Source organism: Calidris pugnax, unplaced genomic scaffold (assembly GCF_001431845.1).
Source record: "Calidris pugnax isolate Ruff unplaced genomic scaffold, ASM143184v1 scaffold125, whole genome shotgun sequence".
Classification (NCBI taxonomy): Eukaryota; Metazoa; Chordata; class Aves; order Charadriiformes; family Scolopacidae; genus Calidris; species Calidris pugnax.
The window spans coordinates 1341599-1358495 of NW_015090906.1; the positions used below are offsets into that span (position 1 = coordinate 1341599).

At 42.3% G+C, this 16897-nt stretch overlaps 2 protein-coding genes across 7 annotated transcripts in view; one reads left to right on the top strand and one right to left on the bottom strand.

The window, feature by feature from the left end:
* CDC123 (cell division cycle 123) overlaps positions 1-2894 on the bottom strand; it is a 49861-nt gene extending 46967 nt beyond the window's left edge. The window contains exons 1-2 of the mRNA XM_014949092.1: positions 2718-2894; positions 1648-1719 (exon numbers count right to left, since the gene is read on the bottom strand). Coding sequence (XP_014804578.1) covers positions 1648-1719; positions 2718-2791 — 146 coding nt within the window. The 5' untranslated portion in view covers positions 2792-2894. The remainder of the gene's footprint in view (positions 1-1647; positions 1720-2717) is intronic.
* Positions 2895-2958: 64 nt separating this feature from the next.
* Positions 2959-16058, top strand: NUDT5 (nudix hydrolase 5). 6 transcript variants are annotated; one of them, XM_014949085.1, is made up of 11 exons: positions 2959-3097; positions 4808-4911; positions 6787-6896; positions 10487-10554; positions 11673-11725; positions 12436-12543; positions 13054-13149; positions 14125-14226; positions 14653-14661; positions 15386-15439; positions 15704-16058. In XM_014949085.1, the coding sequence occupies exons 3-11, from the start codon at positions 6834-6836 to the stop codon at positions 15811-15813; spliced, it is 663 nt and encodes a 220-aa protein (XP_014804571.1). In that variant the 5' UTR covers positions 2959-3097; positions 4808-4911; positions 6787-6833; the 3' UTR covers positions 15814-16058. The 6 variants fall into 6 exon arrangements, with proteins under 6 accessions (XP_014804571.1, XP_014804575.1, XP_014804573.1 ...); XM_014949089.1 differs by having other exon boundaries at positions 6806-6896; XM_014949087.1 differs by having other exon boundaries at positions 2966-3103.
* Positions 16059-16897: the final 839 nt, after the last annotated feature.

The following is a 16897-nucleotide window of genomic DNA, read 5'->3' on the forward strand; positions in this document are numbered from 1 at the left end:
GTTGCACAATTCTGCAGGAGCAGGTGAGAATATTGTCTCTTATCCAAAATGGTTTAAAAAACAATTCCAATTTTCTATATATCTTTAATTTAAAAAAAAAAATTAAATTTAAAAAGACCTTTCGTCTTCATAAGGTGTAGAAACAGCTTCAATTTTATATAAATTTATTCCTCAGAATTTAGACATAACTCCCTTACTCTCACAGCATAATTGGTTGCTCTGTGAGATGCAAACTACTGGTTAGGAAATGATGGAGTGTGGACTGATTTCTGATCATTAACAAGACGTATGCATGCAATAATCTATCATTTATAAGGAAGCCATACAATGAGATTCTAAGCAGAAAGCAAAGAATAAAGACTGTTTTTCCTATCTATTCACCTCATTCTTCTCCATCCAAAATCTTGGCATAGGTATACATACAGGACATTCACCCTTATCATACGCATGGATTATATGTATGCAAATGATAAGTCAAACTCAATCATTACTAGGATTTTACATATAGCTTATGTTATTGAGAATTAAACTCAGGTAGTATGACTTCACCCCTGGATAAGGCAGCAGACAAGTGAATGGCATGGGACAGGAAAGCCTCTGAGCTGGAGCTACCCATATAACAGCAACCACACACAAACCAGCAGGCTGTGCACCCCAGAGACTTGTAGATTTCACAAGGAAAGGTGGAGAAAAAATGAAGGAACTGTCTCCACTTGGTTTAGAATGAAAAGTATTACATGTATTTTAGGATCTGCATCAGGCACCAGCAAGTCCTTTTACTAACAGCAACACTCAGCCCATTCACATGTTCATATAGCGTGAGGTTTACTACAGCCAGACTGGTCAAATTTTAAAAACTCATTATGTAAAATATAATATGTGTATACAAAATAGAACTGTGAACATAAAACTGCATTAATACTTAGAGGGAGGGAGGAAAACACTCTTTACCTTCCAGTCTTTACTAGGATTTTACATATACAGTATCTTATTGAGAATTAAACTCAGGTAGTGTCACTTCACCCCTGGATAAGGCAGCAGGCAAGTGAATGGCATGGGACAGGAAAGCCTCTGAGCTGGAGCTACCCATATCCAAAATCTTGGCATAGGTATACATACAGGACATTCACCCTTATCATACGCATGGATTATATGTATGCAAATGATAAGTCAAACTCAGTCTTTACTAGGATTTTACATATACAGTATCTTATTGAGAATTAAACTCAGGTAGTGTCACTTCACCCCTGGATAAGGCAGCAGGCAAGTGAATGGCATGGGACAGGAAAGCCTCTGAGCTGGAGCTACCCATATAACAGCAACCACACACAAACCAGCAGGCTGTGCACCCCAGAGACTTGTAGATTTCACAAGGAAAGGTGGAGAAAAAATGAAGGAACTGTCTCCACTTGGTTTAGAATGAAAAGTATTACATGTATTTTAGGATCTGCATCAGGCACCAGCAAGTCCTTTTACTAACAGCAACACTCAGCCCATTCACATGTTCATATAGCGTGAGGTTTACTACAGCCAGACTGGTCAAATTTTAAAAACTCATTATGTAAAATATAATATGTGTATACAAAATAGAACTGTGAACATAAAACTGCATTAATACTTAGAGGGAGGGAGGAAAACACTCTTTACCTTCCAGAAACCACAAGCGTTCCATCATCCAGCAAATATTCTTTCACATTGTCTGGCAGGGGAAGTATGACACTGGAAGAAACATGAGAATTTCTTTAATAATTTATATTAATATTACTTGTTAAAATAATAAAAAGAGTTAAACAGAAATAATTTGTGGGTTTTTTTTAATAAACATACCTCAATAACAGTATCTATGAAAAAATCTATTTCTTTTTCTCTCCTCTCATCCCTTCCCAAAAAGCAATGCCCGTTTTCCCTCCAGTGAAGTAGAGGAGAAAGACGCAAAAATTTTACATGAAATGCACAAAAATACCCCACTCCTTCAAAGCTCTGAGACATTCAAAGAACTGGCATGTCCAGCCAGCGGAAGAAGACAAGATGTTGCTTTAACTAAATGTTTCCCTTGTAATATACAAACCAAAATATGCCTATACCACCCAAATGTTCTGAAAACACAGGACTATTACTAAACTTACAAAAAATACACACGTGTCAAACACTAAAAGCCATAAAATATTAAATGCTTTGATTACTAAAGTCTGCTGTCAGCACTTTTTGATCCAACAGACCAACTATCCTGAGCTTGACTTTCCCGAGTTACCAGCAGTTCTCCCAAACATCTCGTGATGACGTGCAGCAGCACCTTAGAGACTGCAGAATTTGCTATACCTCCCAGAAACACATAGAAAGATGAAGTCAGCCACTTGGTTTAGGTGGGTTCAGCCTCAGTTGCTTTGAGCAACCAAGTGGGATGAACAATGATGTGGCTATCAGTCCCACCAGGAGGGCAGGGGTGCCTGGCCTGCCCAAAACACCCCCTCAGGGTGTAGGAAGGAGCCCCCAACTCCTGGAACTCCAGTTTGGTCAAGCCTTCCTCACCTCCATCCCAGCTCTGTACCACACAGGTCCCCTTAATCTCACCCAAACCCATTTCCAACCCAGCCCAGCACCCCCCCACACACCTACACCCCTCCACACACCCTGCTTTTCCCGGCCTAGGCCTACATCCAGCCCAGCCCCACACCGCCAGGGCCCAGCCACCCCCAGCCCCAAACCCCTCCCCTCACCTGCGGATGGTGACGGCCTTGAAGAGCGGGTACCACACGGAGAACTGGCAGCGAACCACCTGCTCCTTCTTCATCCTCCCCCTCACTCGACCCCGGTGCGGCCCGTTTACCCCCACCCCGCTACACCGCTCCCGGAAGCTCCCGCTCCGCTCGGAACCTTAGTTCCCTCAGCTCTCGGTGCCACCCGGCCCGCCATCGGCGCTGCACACGGCACGGCGCGGCGCTACACGGCCCCGCCTCAGCGCTGCACACGGTCCCCTCGCCTCAGCTCACCTCAGACACCGACGCCTCAACGCTCCTCGGTCCCGGTCGTCCCCGATCTCACCTCACCCACCCGCGGCAGCGCCTCCCCTCAGCTGCCGGACCGCTCTCCCGGCCTCGTACGTGTGCGTGGCCTGAGCCGGGGCGGGGGGGGACGTTCCTAGGCGGTTACCTGGAGAACACGGGTGGTTTTAAAGGAGCTGGAGGTGTTTTTTCCCCGCCTAGCGGGCTTTCCTTTCTTGCTTTGCATGTGCTTGTGTAGGGTTTCCATGCACTGGTGCAGGTTAGGGGTTGACCTTCTGGAAGGCAACTCTGCAGAGGGATCTGGGAGTCCCAGGTGGACAAGAAGTTGTCCATGGGGCAACGATGTGTTCTTGTGGCTAAGAAAGCCAGTGGTCTGCTGGAGCGCATTGAAAAGAGTATGGCCAGCAGGTCGAGGGAGGTCATCCTCCTCCTCTACCGTGCCCTGGTGAGGCCACATTTGGAGTAGTGTGTCTAGTTCTGGGCTTTCCACTTCACAAAGGAGAGGGAACTATCTGGTCATGACCTCCAGTTATGTCAGGGAAGGTTGAGATTGGATTTTAGGAAGAAAAAAAAAATAAAAATTCACCAAAAGTGTTGTCAAACATTGGAACAGTCTGCCTGGGGAAATGGTGGAATCACCATCCCTGGAGGTATTTAAAGGACGGGCAGATGTGCTGAGGGACGTGGTTTAGTGGTGGTTTTGGCAGTGTTGGTTGGACTCCATGATCTTAAAGGTCCCTTTCAATCGGGTGATCATACAGTTCTGTGAAATGCAAGCATGCTGACTGGTGGTAACAAGTTTAAAGTGACTTAGGAGCTTTTAGTGATGTTTGTCTTCAGGACGCCTATCTCAGCGTGCTGTTGGTTAAATTGTGCATAAACCACTGCCGGTGTCCATTTTGCACACTCTTCATTAGAAACCTGCTATTTTATTTTATCTTGAGCTTGGCTTAGGACACCATTGCTGAGCTTCCATTAAATCTGGTCGCTCTCAGCTGGGATGTGTAGTTTGGATCAGAGAATACCTTTTGAGAAGCGATTTAGAGAAGCTAATCCATCTATCGTGACTTGGATAGTTTAATGTAAAGCCCCGGTAGCTTGGTAGCGCTCTAAGCTGATTCACAGGCCTCAGTTGGCTTAGGATTTTAACTCCTGGGAAGGATAGTTTGGAAACTGTAGAAAGGTTGGACGTTGCCTTGAAAAGAAAGCCGTACAATAAAAGAATAAGCAACAGGAATAAAGTTACACCTTATATAAATGGTATTCCTTTTTCAGGCCTGAGTATGCAATCGTTAAGTCGAGTAGTTGGGTTCCCAGGCTGCTGTGGGAGCTGCGTTGCATTTTTAAACTCCAATGATGCTGTGGTAATTTTATGAGATGGAAGAACTTTTCTGTCTGAGGGCTGCGAGACAAGGTCTATTCTGAAACCTAACATGGGGCTTGAGAGACCTAACATTGTAGTGTCAAGTTTAATTTTCAGTTGCAGCTAATCTTATGAAGAAAAGGTGTTGCCACCCTTGGCAGTGTGAGTAATGTGAGATACCAGAATGGCAGCCTCCGTTTCACCAAAAGATACTTCAGCTTTCTAACAGCAGAACTTCTCGCTTCAGTACAGTCAGCGGAATTTGGAAAAAATTACTTTTTGGTGGAACTTTTGAAAATGTCGCTCATACATAGAGTTATTGCACCCACTTGTGGAGGAGTTGGAAACTGCAGAAGCTGAGATAGACTTCTCGTTTTCACCTATTTTAGATTTTAGTGATCATTGTAACCACTGAAGCTGTGTAATTTTTTGTTATTTTAAGTCGCAAGCCACCCTCGAATCTCTCTGCTGCAGAAGAGAGCAAGCTACGTTGAGAAGAGCTTCACTGTGAGATGAGGTTCTAGTATGTACTTGTAACTGCTATAGGTAAGTTTAATGCCCTTGTACAAACCATTACTAGAGCTGCTTGTGGGATTTAGGGTTCAATTGTGGTAATCCGTGTTTGAGAAAGATACACTGATACTTGCAAGCTCATGTGGAAGGATTAGTATGATCAATGGAACAGGATTTCCTGTGAGGGGAGAATAGAAGAGGAAGACTTAGTCAGCCTGATCAAAAAATAACCCAAACCAAAGTTTAACAAGGATATGGTTCACCATCTACACTCTTGATATGTTTATATTGTCAGTCAAAAAGGTTGCAATTCTTTCCAAACATAGGAGGTGAATTTCTTGTAACTAGGTATGTGAGGGTTTTACATTTTTAAAGCTGGATACTTCGGGTATCACACAGAGCCTCCTTTGCTGTTTCCTCTGGATGACCAGGAACCTCTTGGAACTGCTGAGCTGGGCTGTGCTTCTTTTGCATGAGTTTGATGGAAAGCCTGATCTTGTATTTTAGAGGCACCGCAAGATGCCATGCCATTCTCCAGTCCTAAGTGAAAAGAGTTTGAGACATTGCTGGCTCAAGAGCAAATGGGTAACGGCTAACTGAACTAATGGGGGATAGAAAATGGAAGATAAGTGAGATTCTAGAACAGTTTTTCATCAAGTAGTAATAAGGTGGATAGTAAACCTATGTGGTTTTAAGATGGAGCTTCATTGCTTCAAGAAAGGATGATGTAACAGGTTTTAAAAGAACAGAACTGTATTTAATAAGTCAGGGTTCCTTTTTAGGATTTGTTACAGAAAGATAATTGGAATGATTGATCACTGTAACCTATTTCATCCAACAAGACTGTTTTAAGACTTAAGAAAGAGCCTGCACTGTGTACATTTTTAGGAAATGGATTTATGGATTTTTATTGGAGGAAGTTAGATTTGATCCTGCTGACGAGCAGAAATATTTTGTACTACCTATTCCTCTTAACTACTTTGTGGAATTAAATGCAAATCTTATATGTAAGGAAGCTCATGTTGGTGCATGTTCTTACATGTTTCACAAAGGTGCAGCAGATGTTACCATAAAAGGATAAAGGTGAAGTAAAAAATGAAAGTGCCAAAACTGAGTACAACAGGGAAGGTGATCACACACTTCTGGTACTGTTCATTGCTGGAGACCCCCCCAGAGCCTTACTGAAATCCCATTTGAAGTCAACGGAAAGATTCCTGTTGACTTTATGGAAAGTTTATGACCATCAATGCTAAGAGTTCAGTTGCCTTTCGCATGGTGTTAGCCACCTCCTTCCCAGTAGGAGAGACTGACGTGCTTTGGTCACGCTACCTCCACGTGCCACCTAGACTTGCAACACAGGGGTGACTTTTTGACCTTGTTTTTTTGGGAGAAGGATTGAGTCATTTACTTGTTTATTTGTGATGTGTGTAAGGTGGAGGTAGTTTCTAGTTCTGGTTCTTTCTCAGTAGTGGGTCATTTTTACCCCCGAACTCTGCTTAATGCAAGATTTTTTTCCACTTTCACAGCGGAGTCCGTAGTCCTGTTGTGGTAACGCTGTGTTGACAGAACACTTCACCCAGATCAGAATGAAACGATTTGACTAAATTAGATCAATTCTGTCCCTGTGTGTGTCTGCCCTTTGAATAGTTTTGGAGGGTGTCTTCAGCCAGCACAGCTACTCAGCAGCTGATAGGGCTGTTACATCTATGTAAGTCAAGGATTTGACCCAAACTTCCGCTTCTCCTTTGAATTGTTTGACTCTGAAACCATCAGGTGAAGCTGAAAATGTGAATGGCACTTGCCATCACATGCCCTGACTTTCTCCAGAAAGTTTTATTTGTTAATTTACAATGCAGAAGTGAACCTTTTAACTTTACTCTGAAAGCAAATATTGACTTTGTTTCATAGTAATCTGGACTTTGCACAGGAGGGGGAAGAGCCTGACATTCCTGAAAATGGCAGCTGAGACATCCACAGAAGTTCCAAAAACTGCTAGACAATTCGTCCTTAAAGAAGAGGTATAGCATGCTTGGGGTTTGATACATGTTTAATTGTTAAATAACAATTACTTGAGACTGGTCAGAATGCTTGTGGGTGCAGAGTAAGAAATGCTATAGATGCTGTACATTTGTAAAATCTGTTCAATAGACAAAATACTTCTTCCTGATGGTCAGAGAGTTTAAAATAGGTGACATTTCTCTTTGTTGAAATAATCATACGAAGTATCTATGGGGAGAGAGAAGTCTACAGTGTTGCACTATTTTAAGCTGCTTTTGTTTTAGAATTTTGCAGTTGTTTCTTGTATTGTCTGTTCAAGCCGATTTCAATGTTCAGAAATAATGCTGATACCTCCGAGAGACTGTGGAAACGAGTGGATCATGAAGCTCAGCCTTGTTTCCTTTCCTTTAGGATGAACCACTGAGGGTTACCTTAACATTTAGGATTGTACCTTCTTTGATGCTTTCTGAAAGAGTTTGAATTTAGGTAATTGCTGTTCTAAAGACATTAGTAAGGAAGTGGTAAGATTTTTTTCAAAAAATATTGCGCTCACAGAATCAGAAAATACTCAGTCCTGAGGAGGGAATTTGGAGTTACTTCTGGGTGCTTATTAGGAGCGCTTGCACCCTAATTTAAACTACTAAATATTGTTTCTATTCTCTTTTAAATGAATGGTGCTAAAGGCAGGTTTGGAAACAGCATCAACGCTGTTATAGCACACGTGTAGTTTCTTTTATCCAGTGTTCTTTCCTTGAAATGAACATAGTCTTGTAATTTCTTTCAATTTCAAGGCACAAAACTTTGTCAGAAAGAAGAGACTCACATTATTGGGGTATATTTATGACTTTTCCCCTTGGGGTTTTTTTACTATGAATATTTCTCAAGCATAAAGAAGTTAATTTTTGTAAGCTTTTGGGGTTTTCTATTAAGACCTATTAGTCCTTCTCCTTTGGAATGTTTTACTCTTTGGTGTCCTTGGAAACTTGTAACTAGAGTTTACATATTTTAAGCTACTTAGTTTTTTCAGTCATTTTGTGGGATTAATGTGGGAGAGTATTTACCGTGCCTCTGCCAATGGCCCTTATATTGAAAGTGGTTCTGTGACTCTTCAGTAACTACATGGTCTGATGTTGGAATATCTTCTTTCATGAAAGTAGCAGCTGATCTTACTTCCTTCTTCCTGCTTCTGGGAACCCACAGTCAGGCTGCTGTAAGCAAAAGCAGATATTATTTGCCCATCAAAGTAATAGGTAAAGGAATAAAAATAAATCATTCTAAAACTGAGTATGGTAAGTGCAACACATCCTGCAAAGTGTCCTGAGGCCCTAAGTAGAGGATTTAGCAAAGCAGAAGTTACACTTCTGGGCCAGCTTCCACAGGTTTTAATTGCGCATCCGACAAGGCAGGTGACAAAATTCTCAGTTTTTTCTAGGGAAACGTGACAACTTTCTGTTTTCTCACCCTGCAGGCTGTTAGCAGCAAGGGTTTGACTTAACTTTAGAGGATTGTGGAACACTTCCATTGTAAATATTTATGCTACATGACCTGTAGTACTTTTTAATTATTGCTCCGTGACAGTAGAGGCCAAAAACTTAAGAATATCTGATTAAAATAAGACACTTTGTGTGAGGTGGTTTGTTTTGTACACTTAAAACCTACTTATTTCTTTTTTCTTTTTTTTTTTTTAATTTTGTCTTTTTGGAGCTTGAATAGGTCTAATTTCTTACAAACTAGGGATCTCTTTTTCCTCCAGGATTCCTGGGGACCATGGTATGGTTCTAATTTCAACCATTTTCCCCTTTCTTCTTAGCAAATGGTAACTTGATGACAGGGGTAATGATCTGATCTGCCAGTTCGGTTGAATGCTGCAGCAGTAAGGGACCACGATCAATAATCTAATCCTTTGTGTTCTCTGTGATGTTTAAAAAAAATTCATTAACACAAAATGTCTGGCTGTGTTTACTTAACTGAAGTATATTTATTCCTCTCCTTGAATAACCAATGGAACACGATTTTCATCTGTTTCCATTTTGAATCTTCCTGTGCCTTAGTTCTGCACTGATCTAGGAGTGGATGCAAAGCTATTTTAAATACACCTGAATGCTTCCAAAGGGAATTACTTCTTGTACCTGTAATCATAGAATCACATGGGGTTGGAAGGGACCTCTGGAGAGCATCTTGTCCAACCCCCAATCAGCATAATATAGTTCATCTTCTTCTTTCCTTCTCTTTTCTGGCTTTGTGACCACAGAGCCATTAGAAAGCCCCTTTCAGAACACATAGCTCTCCTTTGCCAATTCCTCTTATGTGGAAATATACTTTCCAAAATAAATGCCAAAACTGTGATTACAAGCTGTGTTTACAGCCATAGGAGTGCGATTGTCATTTCAAATGCCTATCCAAAGAATTGTTCTGAAGAACACATTTTAAGAATTACATGAGTTCATCCAGCTCAGTTATAATTTACTGGACACCTGAATCGCTTCTGATTTGCCTTCTGCCTCCAGCTGATGCTGGACTGCGCTTCTGTACTCCAGTTATAGCTGCATCATATAGTACATTTCATTTCTCTGTTCTTTTTTTAGTTGGTGAGTCTCTCACTGTTAATTTCAAGATCTACACGGCCACACGGGCCCTTGTCCTGTGTCAGAGGATTGTAGTGTCCAACTACATGAATGGCCTCTCGGACTTCATCCTTTGCTACAATTTAATGTTGTGGGTTTTCTCCCAGATCCTCTTTTCCCCTTGCTTATGCTTGTTCTGTTGCTGTCAGCAGCGTGTCTCGTTAGACAATAGGAAGTAATTTGATTATCTTGCTGATTATTTCTGATTTCTGTGGTCAGACCTATGGCCAACTTGATACAAAATTTTGGAGACGAGCTTCTTGTCTGCCTATACCTTTAGCAAAGCTTAAAATACAAGTTACATTAAAAGAAGTGAACTGCTGGGCTAATACCTAGGGATTTTTCTCTTTTAAAGTAATTACGTAAAAGATGAGGAAACATCACGGGGAAAATAAAGTCATTTAGCTCAGAATAGACATTTTGTAATAATGTTAATGCCAAGCACTCAATCAGCAGCTCTCCTAAAAAGGGCAGGTATGTATCACTGCTCGCAGTTACAGAAAACAGCAGTTTACACAAGGGCACAGCCTGACATCCTGGCAAGAAAAGTTTCAAAATAGTTTGGTTTTTGGTCTTGCATGTTTAGATGTTAGGCCGTGCCCTCTGATAAGTGGGTGCTCGCGATCACCAGCGTAGCTAAAGTCCGGGCAGACCAGTGCCCCCTTTTTCTTTCTCTGCTGAAACATGACCTTTGTAAAATCCTTCTGAAAAGATGAGGATTTTCCACTGAATTCATTGAAACTTGATTATAAAAGTCAAGTTAAGAAAAGGACTTAATTTCTATTCCTATTCAAGGACTAGGAGTAAATGTATTTTTTTTTCCATATTAGCTACAGGAATGTTGTTGCACAGTCCTGCATGTATTCTGATGCTGAGATTTTGTCTTCAAAAGAATCCAAAAATAGTTGTGTTGTTTCTCTCCTTAAGCCCCAAACCTCTTTGGGATTGATCTTATAATGTGTATAACAAAGAATTCTTTATTTTAGGTAATCGTAGAAAGAAAATGGTTGAAGCTTGAAGAAACAACTTACACTGATCCCTTTGGTAAAACCAGGTAATTGCCCTCTGGCATTTCAGATTCCTGTAATGGTTCCCAGTTGTGCGGGCCAGCCCCAGGCTGGAGAATGTGAGTGTTACAAACCTATTGCTCAACACCAGATGAGATCTCTTCATTGTGCAATTCCTTTATAGTTCGTACTGTTCAGAGGAAAAAAAAAAAAGTCTTGCTCTGGCAGCTGGACCAGCGCGTGGGCTCAAGTTTGGCTCCCAAGTCTCTTGGGCATTGGACCCTGGTTTACTTACTAGTTTCTGTCCCTTGTCAAGAGGCTGCGCAGAAGCAAGTTCTAATTCTGCAAATAGACCGTGATGATCAGAGAATTCATTGTGGCTTTTCTGCTTCTTCATTAAGGGCTTTTTTCCCTGCTGATGGTGCTGGATCTTGCATACTACTGACAAGTTACTGGCCTGTTGTATATTGTCACACCCGTTCGGTTCTTCTCTGTGCTTCAGTTTTGCTGTATTTATCTAGATGTGACACCACGGCTTTACTTCCCCCCCTTAATCTATTAGATTCTGTACTGTTTGCTTTCTCTAGTGCCTCCCAGTTCATCAGCAAAGTAGCCTTCTAAAAAATAGCAAAGATTGGAGCTTTTGTGAAAGGATTTCTACTGCTGGTGGATTTTTGTTTTTTACTCATCCCATTGCTTATTTTGCGAGAGAAGCTTTCCTCTTCCTTGCCTTTGTGCTCCTCATCTGCAGCAGTAACCGAGCTGAGAGTTCACAGTGACTTTCACTATAAACCTTATGCAAAAGCAAGATAGAAGATAGAATGCGCATGGTCTTGTTACAAAACTGTCTTTCAAAATCTGACGTGTTTAATATATAAATTGCTTTATTTTGCGCTTTTCCAGAATCGCTTTTATAAGACTTGTCTGTTCTGTGCCAATCATTTATGTCTTTCTCTCTCCTTCCTTTAGGTAGGCAAAACAAAATTCTACTACAGACATTTTATAGTGCCAGCACATGCCAGGGCTTGTCTAAGGCCAGCTGCCTTCTTACTGGGCCTCACTGTGTGATGGTATATTTTGCTTTTAAGCAAGGGTAGAAGAAGACTTACAAGTAGATATTGTTCCTTTTAATGTATTCATTTGTTCTTTTCACTGTGTTAAACAGAACTTGGGAAACTGTAAAGCGTACTGGCAACAAGAAGGGCGTTTCAGCTGATGGTAAGACATTGGTGACTTTTTTTTTCACTTTGATTTTTTTCCTGTGAGAGTTCTTCTCATAAACTCAGCGCAGCGTTAGAGCCCGTCCGTTTCTGGATGGATGAGGATGCAGAACAAATAGCTCAGCAGAGGTTGCTGTGCCCCTGAGCAAGCGCGGGCTAATGGAATGCTGACTTCAGGGCTGAAGAACCAGAGCCTCCCTGGAAGGAGTGTTTTTTTACCAAGATCATTGTATTCACTTTAGAACGACGGAGCGATTTCAAAGATGTGATGGTTGCCCTGATAGAGAGCAGCTCACAGACGGGTGAATTGGGTCTGCTGGTAGGGGCAAGGGATACACTTCTCTTTGGGCAAAAGAGGGACATGGTTTAGCTGTGAAAGGAGTGTAGGAGGGGATTCCATATGACTTCAAACGGTCTCCGCAGGCAAGAGCCCCCTTCCCTAGGGATTGGTGAGCTGAGGCTCGGTCTTGCTTGGTACATGTGCCTCTCGTTTGCTGGGGTATTTTGAAGACCCCATTTTGGGCTTTTATCTCTCATTATGCAAGATATAAGGAGCTTAAACTCATCGCTCAGGATTCTGGAGGAGGCATCTAAACATTTAATGCTCAGAGTAACACCGCTTGGCTTCCTTTCCAGATCTAGCACTAAATACTCACTTTCTGTTCTACTCAGATTCTATGTCCTTGTGTCTTCCCTGGCTGTGTGTAGGTGTAGCAGTGATAGCGGTGCTACAGAGGACTCTGCACTACGACTGCATCGTCCTGGTGAAACAGTTCCGGCCCCCAATTAACGGCTATTGCCTGGAATTTCCTGCAGGTGAGTGACTGAAATGTGTCTTTAGATGTGCTCAGAGTGTCACGGTTGATGAAGTAGCTCTAACCAGAAGATTGCGGTGAGCTCTGTTAGCTCAGTGTGCTATTCAGAAATAGGAGTATTTGATAATGAAGAATACAAAATAAACATAGTTGCTTTTAGCAGATTGGAGGCATTTTGCAGAGTGACCTGCTGGTAGAATATTGCATTTCCCTCCACACCTCCTTTCTGTAAGAGCTGAAGCATTTGGCTTCTTTCCCTCATGAGAAAATCAATGTCATTTCCTGGGAAAGGCCACACGCTTCCGTGGATAACCAGCTGAAGACATGGGCAGCAGCGTGATGAAGCCTGCAGCTGGAATCCCTCTGGATGCCTCCATTTATCCCTCTGTAGAAATAGGGCAGTGACACAATGTTTCACCTCATTTGTAAAGCTGGCTTAGACCTCAGGATGGGCACGGGGGGTAAGTGGTGATGGTTTGTAAATGGTTCTTGTATAATATTTCTCTCCCAGGCCTCATTGAGGAAAATGAGACTGCGGAAAGCGCTGCCTTGCGAGAGCTGGAGGAAGAAACCGGGTACAAGGGGGAAGTCGTTGAATGTACTCCAGGTCTTTGCTCTTTTTTTTTTCATTTTATTTTTCCAAACTAATTCTGTCTTTGATGGGTACTCTAAATGTCTAAAATGCTCTAAACTCCAGGAAAAATCTATGCAGAAAAGTCTACAGGTCAGCAGGGAGCACTATCCCAATGAGCCTGAGCTCCTGTTAAACACACAGGGCCAGAGCAACAGCTTGATGTCTGTAGGGGAAAACTTTGCAGTTAAGATACTTTACACAAAACTGAACTACTCAAGCTGGGATTTAGCATTTTAGTATAAAAGTCTAAATTGCTAAATTAATGTGAACAACATCCATGAACTTAGGGAGAAAAACCAGCTGCATGATGCAGTCTGAGCAGAGGCCACCTTCACGTCAGCCGTGGGGAGGTGACAGTACACGGGTTCTCCAACCAGAAGGGAGGAAGGAGAGAATAACTGGAGTAAATCCAGAGATCCTTTGGAATGTGGCCGTTGCCAATCCAGTGCTTCCTACATAAAGCAAAATGGAGGCAAAAGGAGAACCATAAAGAAAATGTGAGAAGGTGGGCAGAAAGGTGAGGAACTTGCATAGGATTTCAAGTAAAGGTCATTACAGCTGAGACTGGGACATCTTGGGTACAGATGTTTGCTGGGGACTGAGAGATGGAGACTGGTGAGGGCAGAATTAGACTGTAATGGGCTGAGAAAGTCTATAAGGTATGTAAATATATATATATAAGTATATATAGGTTACAGTTTAGTCTTCAGTCTATGGAATGGAAAGCAAACCTTGGCGCTGAAAACAAGTTTTAGGAGGAATCTTACAGAAACATTACTTTTAAGAACTTGTGAAAGCAAACTTTGCACAAGTCTTCCAGCATGAATATACGCCAAATATATGTTCTCCTGTTGTATCAGGTATATTTCTGTGACGGCTTTTGTTAAAATATCAAGGTCCCCGAGTTCTGCTTTTGAAAAATAACCCTCTTCCTGTCCTTGTTGGCAGCTCTCTGCTTGGACCCAGGGTTGTCAAACAGCTCGACACACATCGTGAGCGTCACCATTAACGGAGATGATGCTGAGAATACAAGACCCAAGCAAAAACTCGGTGAGTTTTGTACTATTTATTTAAAAATTTGTAGCATTTATTTAAAAATTTTAAAATATTTAAAAATAATGACAGACGGGGTTTAAAAGAACTATCCCTACCACTGAGTCTCTTTGCTCCCAGCTGACTTAGATGCCATACGTCCTTCAAATCACTCTAGATGAGCAGAGCCCTGTTTCTTTGCTAAATTCACTGGGGAGGCCTGGATGTTGTGTCCGGTGCTGGCACGCCCAGAATGAGAAATTTAGGTGCCAAACTTCAGTGGGGGCCATAAGCACTGTGAACCTAGAAATTCCTCTTATTTGTGGCTTGGAGCTGGGAGTAATTAGTGTCAATCAATCAGTCACCTATCAAGATGCTTTTGAGTTGTAAACTCACATGTATTTCAAAATCCTTAACTTACTGCTTCTTTGGTTTTCATTACAGATGACGGAGGTACGTTACGTAGCTGGCTCAGAGTGACAGTAAGGTCAAGTGTGATCTCTGCATGGCAAGTTTTACTTAGAAAATGTCAGTTCAAACTGTTTTTTTTATTTGGGTTTGGTTAATATCCTGACCCTAATTATACACGCATGAGATTGGCTTTAGCTTAGAGGTGGAAATTCCTGAGGGGCATTGTCACTTCAGGTATTGTCCCCATGGCCCCGGTACCTGAGGAGATGATACAAATGACCGAATACGCCACAGCTGTGGATGGAGCCCCAAAGCCAGGGGATGCAGAGGGACAGGGGCAGTGTGAGCCAGCACACATTCATCAGGGACAAACTCATTTCTCTGAGTGCTCTTTGGGTTTTCAAACACATCTACAATCAATCCATCCCTGTACAATATAAGCCAACCCCAAGTCCCCTTCAGCAGTGTATTTTCCACACTCAGGAGGGAGGTCTCTCAGGATTACTATCCCCCATAACTGTCAGTTACACCGTTTTCCCCAGCTCTTTCTGCCAAACCTGTTTTTTAATTACCCTGGTCACTGCCTTCCCCCATTTAATTGGCCTTTGTGGCGATCCATGAAGGCTCCCAGCTTTGGGATGGTGATGAGCATTAAGCCAGTTTGTTTCCCCTTCTGAACTGTAAGAAACAGGACGCTGAAGTCGATTTACTTCCTCTACTGGTCACTAATTTTAAGGTGCATACATTTATTTTTCTTCTCTCTTAGAATTTGTGGAAGTTATTTCACTTCCGAAGAACGACCTGCTGCAAAGGATTGACGGTAAGAGCTTTCTGACATAAAAAATGAGCTTCAAGAAACCTTTAGCTTCTCACCTCGTAGCTCCTCACAGCATTTCTCATCCCAAAATACTGCATCACCTCCAGCAAAAAGCTGAGAGAGACTTGGCCAGGTCTCAGTTCGTGACAGCATTAGGTGTTAGCATTAAAAAGTCACCTGGAATGCTTCGTTTTAGTAAAGGACTTACATTTCCGTAGAGAAGTTCTAACAACATCTCATCATTGATTTATTTTTTTTAATTTTCAGAACTCATAGCAGAAGAGCACATTGCAGTGGATGCCAGGGTCTACACTTACGCCTTGGCCCTGAAGCGTGCGGCAGAAAAACCGCTCCAAGTCCCTTTCATGAAGTTCTAGAACCGGACGAGGAGAAATCGAGTTGAAAACTGCCTAATTCAGATGGCTTAGAAGTCTAACTCTTCTTGTAACAAAGGTCCTCTGCTCTACTTGTAGAGCAAGGAAAAAAAAAAGCATTTGTAGGAATGATTCTGATATTTTTATCTGGAATTATGTAACTATCAAAAAGCATTTCTTCTGACTGCTCGGTCTATCAAGTCCTGACAGAATAATCATAATAAAAACGCTGCTTAATTTTCAGAGTGGCCCGTTTCTCACTGTATTTGTCATTGCACTCACATCTCAGCGGAGGGAGGCCGTGTAACGAGGTGTGTAACGAGCCGAGGCCGGCAGGAAGAGCCCTCTTTTCTCTCCTTCACAAGCAGCAGCGTTTGAAGAACTGCAGGACGTTTTCCATGGCAGGAGCAGCGAGAGGTGCCGAGGGACAGGGTGTGTGGTGCGTGCCCAGGCTGCAGGGTTTGGAACAGCAGCCCCAGGAGCTTCCTTTTGTGATTTAGACCTGAAGGTGTTGCTGCCTTCTCTCAGCCCCAGCTAAACTATCCGGAAAAGTGAGAATGGGTTTGTTTGATCTAAGAAAATAATGACTGTGAGGAGGAGGATGATGACAGAACGACAAGCCCTCCGCTGGTGTGCACCAGAGGGTGTAGGACACAGCTCTCATCACATCTAGGTATGTCTTTCACCAAACAGCCCTGCAGGGTATCTGCAGCCAGTCCACAGCTTCTGCTACCGTAACCAACCACCACTGCTTAAAGGTTAGGGTCTAAGAGCTGCAATAACCATGTACTAATGTCAGAGCCTTGCTCTGAAATGAATTTGGGTGAGCACGCATCATTAAAAAGACTTTTCCAGCCCAGCCATGAAGCAGAAAGCTTGCTGAAGATTTTCTTACCTTCACCAACCACACAGAGTTACTTTCAAGCAAAACATGAGAGAAGACAGAAAAGATCGAAGTGTGAAATTGAAGGGAAAGAGCCATTGATTACAGCTGAGTGGAAAAGCTCAATGATTTTTAAGGAGAAGAACCTTGAGATTTGTTCTTTAATTCAGGCTGTTAAAAACTGATCAGAATTACATTCTGGAA

Bases quoted from the DNA above. Each gene is read 5' to 3' on its own strand.
- NUDT5 (XM_014949085.1), top strand. From the start codon at position 6,834: ATGGCAGCTGAGACATCCACAGAAGTTCCAAAAACTGCTAGACAATTC. The intron at 12,544-13,053 runs GTGAGTGACTGA...TTTCTCTCCCAG, and splicing joins TTGCCTGGAATTTCCTGCAG to GCCTCATTGAGGAAAATGAG. The intron at 13,150-14,124 runs GTCTTTGCTCTT...CCTTGTTGGCAG, and splicing joins AGTCGTTGAATGTACTCCAG to CTCTCTGCTTGGACCCAGGG.